At 47.6% G+C, this 9,339-nt stretch overlaps 1 protein-coding gene across 1 annotated transcript in view; it reads right to left on the bottom strand.

Moving 5' to 3' along the window:
• The window catches only part of LOC135822260 (deubiquitinating protein VCPIP1-like), a 24,244-nt gene extending 14,905 nt beyond the window's left edge, over positions 1-9,339 (bottom strand). The window contains exons 1-7 of the mRNA XM_065334987.1: positions 8,035-9,339; positions 7,022-7,251; positions 6,196-6,471; positions 5,828-5,927; positions 5,417-5,585; positions 3,788-3,948; positions 249-590 (exon numbers count right to left, since the gene is read on the bottom strand). Of these exons, the coding sequence (XP_065191059.1) occupies positions 249-590; positions 3,788-3,948; positions 5,417-5,585; positions 5,828-5,927; positions 6,196-6,471; positions 7,022-7,251; positions 8,035-9,219 (2,463 nt within the window). The 5' untranslated portion in view covers positions 9,220-9,339. The remainder of the gene's footprint in view (positions 1-248; positions 591-3,787; positions 3,949-5,416; positions 5,586-5,827; positions 5,928-6,195; positions 6,472-7,021; positions 7,252-8,034) is intronic.

Here is a 9,339-nt window from a genome sequence, read left to right as displayed (position 1 = left end):
CTCACCGACTTCAAACACACACTGGCCAGTGTCAATAGCTAGCGTCTGACACGCGGTAATGATGAGATCAGCACAAGTCACATGTCAAATACCATGATACGATGTACATTGCCGTGGTTAGCTGTAGCGGTCTAACCCCGAAAAGCCGATTTGTTGTGACTCATGTATTCGTATCAGCATGTCAAGTAGTCAAGTAGTCAAAATAGCATGGGTGGTTGAGCAGTAGTCAGAGTGCATGCGCGGCTTACCTTGTCACCATGCTTCAACTGTACTGGCTCACCATCCACTAGCTGCAGTTCGCGTGGCGGAAAGCCAACACGCAGCCGTTGACGCTCTACAGGCACATCAAACTGCGTGGCAATTGTTGACTGCAAGTTTTCCGGCATGACTGGTGGTACAAACTCAAGGTTAGCCGATTTCCCACCAGGCATCATGCACACACGCACTCTGATTGACGACGGCGAGGCGCTTGCTGCAGCTGCTCCAGTCGTTGTTGCTGTTGTTGTTGTTGTTGTTGTGGCTGCTGAAGTGTCCATGGGTTGGGGTGAGTTGCAACCAGCAGACGCTGAAGCTGCTCGCTTGGCTGGACGCTGTAGATGCAAAGACAGGTGGGAAAGGCACAGCTGAAGAAGTTTGGCCTTGTCTAACAGACTTCTTTCTGTGTGTGAGCTAGATTGCCAATCTTACCAACTATATCGCAATAGCCTGGACCTGTTTATAACCATATGGCAAACTCTCTCTGGCCATAATGGTGCGGGGTCTCATTTCGGAAAGCAGTCATATTTTAGAAGTTTCGTGGCAAGTAGGAGCTCACAAATTTTTCAGACTCCTTACCGAATGGAAAAGCCACGCTGAGCACGATGGTGAAATCGTTTTTTCTCTAGCATTCTCCGTTCCAGAGATATCAGTGCATGTACATGTAGGTTGAATTTTCGAGCACCTCAAACAAAACGCACTAAGTGCGCAAAGTGCACAATGTGTCCACGTGGGCGAAAAGAAGAAAACGACGATGTCGTGCGCATCTCTTTCATTTCTTTTATTTGTTGCAAAGAAGAGTGTGACACATTGTGGAGTGTTGAAACTAGAGTGGAAGCGGACGTTGTTTTTTTAATACTTTTACTCGGCAGACAAACATAGTGTTGAAGTACTGTATCAATGCTGAGTTGTTCGGCAGTATGTCAGCGGATTCGGCAGAAAGCTCTGATTCAAAGCGGAAAGCTGAGTGTGCAGCCAAAGATCCACCGAAAATGAAGCATGTCAAGAAGCCTTTGACGTTTGAAGAGAAACTTGCTCTAGAGTGTTCTGTACCCGAATCAGGCAGGCAGACCCGAAGCGCAACAGGCACGACTGATCCGAGCAAGTGTGTGGTGTAAAAAAAAATAATAATAATAATAATCGACGGGTTCGCGTACCGGGCAGGTCAAGAACAAGTGTGTGGTGTGCCAGGATTATAAACCTGACGTGCAAAACAGGCGCTTGGCAGAGAAATTGACTCAGCGTGCCACATATGAGGCAGAGTGTAGTCTGCTCGATGCTGCTCGTACACGCAGCAAAGCTAGAATTATTAGCGAACTTGAAAAATCAGGAAGGTATAGCGAATGAGATCAAGTATCACCGTAGCTGTTTTTCTTTGTACGTAAACAAGAAGTCTCTGAAACGTCTTGCTAATGATGCAGTGGATTCTGATAGAACTTCGCATTGCTGTCAGCATTGCAGGCCGAGCTCTGCGCCAGCCTTACATCACCAACTGCAAAGTTCTGGAATACCTACACAGTCATCAAGGCCGTCACAGCCGGGGCAGCTGAGGCCGCCCCACTTTTTTGGCCGTTTTTTGGAGCACACTGGAACAAAGCGCGGTGATCGCAGCTCAGCGCAAACATGGCAAATCCTTGTCCCCCGATCGTGGTTTGTTGCAGAATCAAAAAGTCTTTCATTGCAGATACACTGAAATGGCACCAAATGCCTGGAAATGCTTGCAATTGGCTTCAATTTTTGAAATTTTTTCCCAGGGGAGGGTAATGTTTGTCCCTGATCGTAGCATCTTCTTGGTTTCAACGGTTGCAGAATCAAAAAGTCTTTCATTGTAGTTACACTGGAATGGCACCAAATGCCCGGAAATGCTTGCAATTGGCTTCAAACAAATTGAATTTTTTCCCAGGGGACAACCCCCAGACCCCCTTCTATGGCCGCCCCACCCCCAAAGTCGGTGCGACGGGCCTGGACATGGTGAGCCTGCTATTGCTATTCATCGAAACAAGCAGAGAAGGAAACTGGCCAGTCCACTTTGTATTCTAATTGCTGCTGCGCATGAGTACATGACACAGCCAATGTACTTTTCATCTTGTAGCACCAACACTAAATTTTGTATCAGGGACTGAGCACCACATTACACAACTCAAAGTTTGACAGCCATGCAGACTCGCATGAAAATCAATTTCATTGTATTTGAACAGTTGCTCGCACTGACCTTGCAAGTCCACCTGAATTTTACTTCTTGCTTTGTATTTGTTGAGTCACCTCCACCATTAAACTGCGCTCTTTAGCCGACTAGACCCTCCTGCACACAACCATCACCATTGCGAGGACACTTCCGTAGACGATATTGATAAACTCCTTCAGACAGCTGTTTCGCTAATACATAGCTCATCAGTGAATGTAGATGTTGAATGATTAAAAATATAGACCAAACTGCTATTATATAGGGGGTTTCCACATACAAAACTGGCATAGCTGAGGTGATAACGCGGGAAAAAGAAAAGTGTGAAGTACTGTTGACGCGCATTGGACATGCATGCAGCGTCGGAAATTCGGCGCGGAAAATCAATCACTACTCAATGCAGAAATAACGTGCCAGAATCAGAGTACTATGTAGCTAGTGAGAGTCTAGTGAGAGTCTGTGCACTAGTATTGCAGACTCTCACTAGACTCTCACTAGACTCTCACTAGACTCTCACTAGCTACATAGTACTCTGATTCTGGCACGTTATTTCTGCATTGAATAGTGATTGATTTTCCGCGCCGAATTTCCGACGCTGCATGCATGTCCAATGCGCGTCAACAGTACTTCACACTTTTCTTTTTCCCGCGTTATCACCTCAGCTATGCCAGTTTTGTATGTGGAAACCCCTTATATAATAGCAGTTTGGTCTATATTTTTAATCATTCAACATCTACCTTCACTGATGAGCTATGTATTAGCGAAACAGCTGTCTGAAGGAGTTTATCAATATCGTCTACGGAAGTGCCCTCGCAATGGTGATGGTTGTGTGCAGGAGGGTCTAGTCGGCTAAAGAGCGCAGTTTAATGGTGGAGGTGACTCAACATTTTCTTCAATGGCCGAGAGCTCTGTCGCACCCTGCTTTGTATTTTTTCAATGAATTCAGCTGAGATGTTTTATTACCACCAGGGAGTCGTACCCTCCCTGACTGCCACCAACTGGAGTCCAAAACGGACTCTGTATGCAGAAACCCACTATATTCTAGAATGACTGGGTTTGAGTACATGTACAATTTCCGCATGCAGCGGAAGATCGCAATATCTAACAAGCGGACAACTGTGCAGACTCGCCGACACTTTTATCATCTTCAGCAGCCACAACTTAGTCAGAAACAGCTCTAAAAAAGTGTGAGCTCCTACTGGTTACGAGTTGCTAGAAAAAAACACCTTTGACTGTAGACTATAAAGGTAGCTAAAGAGAATGGAACCCATTCCAGTAGCACAGAAACTTTCTCTGGCTATAAAGGTAGCTAAAGAGAAGGGAACCCACCTCAGTAGCAAAGAAACTCACCTCACTTCCTCCTTTCTGAGCGGACGACTTTCGTCTTTGACTACTCGCATTGTCTGTGATACTTTGGCGCAGCTGCTTCTCTTTGTCCGACACACCGAGTTCTTCCTTGTGCAGCGTGGTCTTGCTATGACCCACAAAGATAGTTTTCATGGGACCCATCGCTGCGGTGATCAGAAAAGAACAAATGTGCACAAAGGAGCAGTCTATCAGACGGCATCTTGAATGCAATGGAAAAACAGGAAACTCACTTTCACTGGGTAAAGCGGCCCTTTGTACATCTAACTTACATTAGCTTATCTTTCACTCAGAAAACAAGACTACATCATCAACATACCGGTACTGCTCTGTTAAAGGGGAAGTACCGGTATACCCTAACATCCAATGTTTACCAGTTGTCGTCTTCGGGGTGCTGAGTCAAATGGTCTTGGTCCGAGGCAGCTGAGACGCTCCCCTCCTTCTTTATTCCCAATTGAACTTGCACACTTCCACCGAAACTAGGTGACTGCGCCTTACTAGATGAAGATTTGTGTGCAAATGTCACTAAAAGTGCCGTTTCGTTCTTATAAAAGCACAGATGACCGCGATTGGTCCATATGTGGTAGTCTTTTGGATGTTGAGTCGACTGGTTTTGGTCCGAAAAGGCTACGATGCAGCGTTCAGCCCTTATTCCCAATCGAACATGGGTGACTAAGTGGTCACGTGCTCATGCGTACACCAGTTGCCTGGTCACCGTGTCTGCAGGCTTCAACTTTCACACCAAGGTTCAACTCAATGGCTCAAAGGTTCAACTCGAGTGACAGAAACGCTGTAAAAGTTGCAGCTTGCAGGTACGGTGACCAGGTGACTGGTATACGCATGAGCACGTGACCGCTTACTCACCCGTGTTCAATTAGGAATAAGGGCCGAACGCTGCATCGCAGCCTTTTTTGGACCAAAACCAGTCGACTCAGTGTCCAAAAGACTATAATATTATTAACATATGGACCAATCGCGGTCATCCGTGCTTTTATAAGAAAGAAATGGCACTTTTAGTGACTTTTTGCATACAAATCCCCAACTAGTAGGGCGCATACACTCAGTTTCGGTGGAAGCGCGTGAGTTCGATTGGGAATAAAGGAGGAAGGGAGCGGCTCAGCTTCCTCGGACCAAGACCATTCGACTCAGCACCCCGAAGACTACAACCGGTGAACATTTGATTTTCGGGTATACTTCCCCTTTAAAGAAAGTTAGATGTGTACTTTGGATGCCGTTTAGCGGTGGGTCTGATCTAATCATCTCCCACTGCTTAGAAGCTGCATCTGCGCCTATATCATAGAGAACGGCGGCGTCCCTGTGTACTAATATGCGGAAACACTCGTCTAACTTTTAAAATTAGCCTCACGCGAACCGTGAATTATTCGAATGCTCATGTTGGACCGGGTGCACACTATAGACTTTTTTAAATAGTAGAAAATGTTATCGTAAGACAGAACATTGATTTAATTACACGGCAGATCAGGAGTTGAGAATGTTGAATTTAGTATCACAGCTCGGCCTATAAATAACAGACACATGCAACCTTAATCACACATGCACACACAGCAACAGAAAGAGAAGAGAAGAGAAAGGACACACAAGCACCAGCCTCACATTGCAAAGGATCTACGGTGGGCGCTGGTGGGTCTTGTTCCATTTGCTGCACTTTGGTACGCTTCTCATTTGACTCAACCTTGCGGAAGATTTGCTGGACAACACGTTCCATCAAACGGGTAGAGCCAAAATCAGCAGGGAAGTGCTTGTTCACCAACTCTGATGCAATCTAGAACAAAATATAGATGAAAGAAGACGGACAAGGTATAGGGGTAAGTTTCTTTACGACAAATCAACATCCATCTACGAAAGAGGGTGGGGGGGGGGGGGAGGGAGACAGAGAGATAAAAAGACAGAAAGAGAGAGAGAAAGAGAGAGAGATAGAGAGAGAGAGAGAGAGAGTTAATCATGCTATTTTAATAACTTTTGCACAGCAATAGCACAATCAGCATAGAGCATGTCCTCACACACCTTGTAAGCATTGGAATTGTACTCTGGGTCACTTTCATTGTCAAACCAGTCGACCATGACTGGGATGCGTGTATCATTCCAATCTAGAACCACCTCAAACCTGACAAGCAGAAAAGTAGAAAGAGAAAAAAGGCAAGTCAAGCAAACACTCCTCCTCACAACACACACACACACACACACATTACGGTACCCATCCACTTCCAGAAACTTTGCCGGTAAAGAAGCCCACGCCGTTTACATTTCAAAATGTGCCAAAGTATATGAGCATATGCTATTTGTATAAACATTGCAGGATAGAACAAGTTGACAAGAGTTGCAGAAACTGTATACAACTTAAGGTCGGAATAACACTGCAGTTGTATTCTTACCGGTAAGGGAAATTCTCATACTCATGTCCGGCAAAGAAGTGCTTGTAGCCACACGGACAGTTCGACTTGGGCCACTCAGTCAGTGTACGGTCGCCATACTTATACTGCACACTGCCATCGGCATCAGTGGCGCGCATTAACGCTGACTGGCCACACGATGAGCATCCAGCGGAGGATGTCCGGGCCACGAGAGTAAAGCGTTCCCTTGCTGACTCATAGCGGGCGTTCACATTCAGGGACGGGAATGAATACGTCTTCCCGTCGCGGAGTATGATGCTGCAATACACACGCACACACATGCACACGCATACACACAGTTTAGCTGTACTCTGCATAGTATAATTATTATTACAATAGCGAGACCTTACGATAGTAAATATTAGAATAACTAGACCGTTGGTCAGGGAAGTACTACACTGCACCTCACCGGCACAGTTTACCCGTATGTGGCACCTACACACCCACTGTTACCCACTGTGGACCTGTTGTGTCTGGTTTCCCATCCTTCTGCAGGCATGTGCAGTTGTGCACTCTGATAGAAAACAATAAATTCAGAGGGCTCCTCGGTTTGTTGACGATCAAAGCAGAGCAGGAGAACACCCGCTCTGCTAGCATACACAAGACTTGTCATACACATTATACTTCAAGCAGCACAGTATACGCATGATTGTCCGCACGGATAAGACTGTGCATGCAACGTGTACCAAATAGCCATACCCTTTGTATGCCCGTGCTAAATCAGTAAATGGCTACATTTACGAATGCCCCCCCCCCCCCCCCCCCCCCCTCACACACACACACACATCAGGCCAAGTCTAAGACTTACTCGTCCTTCGCTATCAGCTTATGCAGCATACCACCGGGGCGGCGATCAGCTTCTGACAGATCCGGCAAGGCCGGGTCCACCGTGAGTGCCCTACACGAGGTGCAGGTTCGCAGGCGATTCTCCTGTGCCGCCTGACGCACAGTATCGATGGCGTCTGAAGCTTCAATGTGCACTGCACCGTGGGCCCGAAACGCATAATGATACACATCAGCTACCAGCGCTGATGACACCTGAAACAGAGAACACATGCACACACAAACACACACACATACACACGCAAACACACATGCAAGTACACGCACATGCATGCAAGCACACACACAGACACACACACACACACACACACGGGCACACACACAGACACACACACGGACACACACACGGACACACACACACGGACACACACACGGACACACACACACACGGACACACACACACGGACACACACACACGGACACACACACACGGACACACACACACACAGTACTGTAACTTGCATACTGTAGAAACCTGCTCTTGTGGCTCTACCTCAAGACTGCCAAGGCATCAATACCTGTTGGGGATGTGGAGATCGAGAACTACGGTTGAACATGGAAATAAGATCCCATATACTGGTATGACAATCGGGTGCACTACACCACACCACAGTCAGTGGGTGCAGGCAATGTTCAAGAGATGGATGGATAGCCTGATCAGGGAAGTAACTGCAGTCAACCACCCCTATTCCCAGTGAATGGAGTGCTTAGTACTTGCATGGGTTGCCAAATCAGACTGGATCTGATAAACACTTCCCTAGCATGGAATCTGAAACCAACACAGGTGGCCGACACACAACACACATACATACATACATACACACACACACACACGCATGCACACACATACAGATACACACACACACACACACACACACACACACACGGATACACACACACACCACCACACACACACACACACATACACACACGTAATAAGCACACCCGTGAACGAATGATAGTAGAGCAGACACCAACCTGGCTTTTCGCCATGAACAATGCCCTCATGGCCGTGATTAATCTTGTTAGATAGGCATCAGATAGGCTACGTTCGGCACCCAGCACCACGCTGCCATCCGCGCCGACGTTGACGTAGCTCTCAAAGTCCTGCTGTCCTGTTATAGACACCTTGGGCACTAGATCAGCCGGCAACTTCACTGGCGTGTTGCCTTGCGTCACAATCAGAGGCACGTAGTGATTATGTGCGTTAGAACTCCAGGCAATTGCGACGGGCCGGTTCAGCTCCGGCGTGGCACCGGCGGTGCGAGCCTTGCCACAACACTCCTCCGGTGGGTACAGCACAGGCAGGTATACACCAGTGTACTCGCATGACGAGCGCAGTCCCTTCATGCCGTCCAGGAGGATGATGGGCCGACGCAGGACATTGGCCAAGCCGAAGATGTGAATGGGACGCAGGCCATGGGTGGGATCTGCGGCGAAAACTGATGGCCGGTAGTTCGGGTGTGCTTCGTCCACGATCTCGCGCCACTCATCACGATCCGAATCCATGAAGTCACTAAACACCAACTTGTAGCGATCCAGATTCTCACAGAGATGCTTGTGCAGGTTCATACGTAGGGCATGCCAGAACAGCTCTCGCCCCACTAAGCAACGGGAGATGGCATGTACCAGGCAATGACCATCACCATCAGCATGCAGAGGTACCAGGCAGTTTCTCTTATTGTTCGTATCGTAGACAATCTCCAGGATTTCTGACAGATAGGCGAAACTCATCTTGTCCACACCATAGCCTACTTTGTCGAGGTGCTGAACATCCACCACGAACGATCGGTCGCCCAGCGCGGAAAAATCAAATATTTCTGACTTGCTGCGGAGCTCGGTAAGCAGCTTGGCATTTCCTGATTTGTCCATGCCATGGTTGGTCAACAAAGGAGACAATAGTTTGCACTCGTAGCTCGACAGACCAAGGATTTTCACCGGCCCAGGGTCGTGGCCACTGGAGGACGTCGGATCCTTCAGAAGCTTCTCATTGAGCAACTTTAGTACGGACGCCAAATCCCTAAGGGACTCTGTGTTGGTCAAGCTGGAAGGCTTGTGTCGCCCATCACATTTCGGGCATTCGATAATCTCAGATGAGCTATTGAATACTATAGACTTTCCACAGTCTGGGCAGGAGCCCACATAATTGGAGAGCGCCGACATTTTCTATGTGGTAGAGTTCGGAAACGTAGCGGCTGCATTAGATGCAAGGAAGAAAAGAACAAACAACAAGCAGCGACTTTTCGAGCTCAGTTGTTTCGTCTCTAGCCTCCACTCTGCACC

The sequence above is a fragment of the Sycon ciliatum genome, chromosome 8, assembly GCF_964019385.1.
Source record: "Sycon ciliatum chromosome 8, ocSycCili1.1, whole genome shotgun sequence".
NCBI classification, from domain to species: Eukaryota; Metazoa; Porifera; class Calcarea; order Leucosolenida; family Sycettidae; genus Sycon; species Sycon ciliatum.
This window is presented reverse-complemented; position numbering and strand designations above follow the sequence as displayed.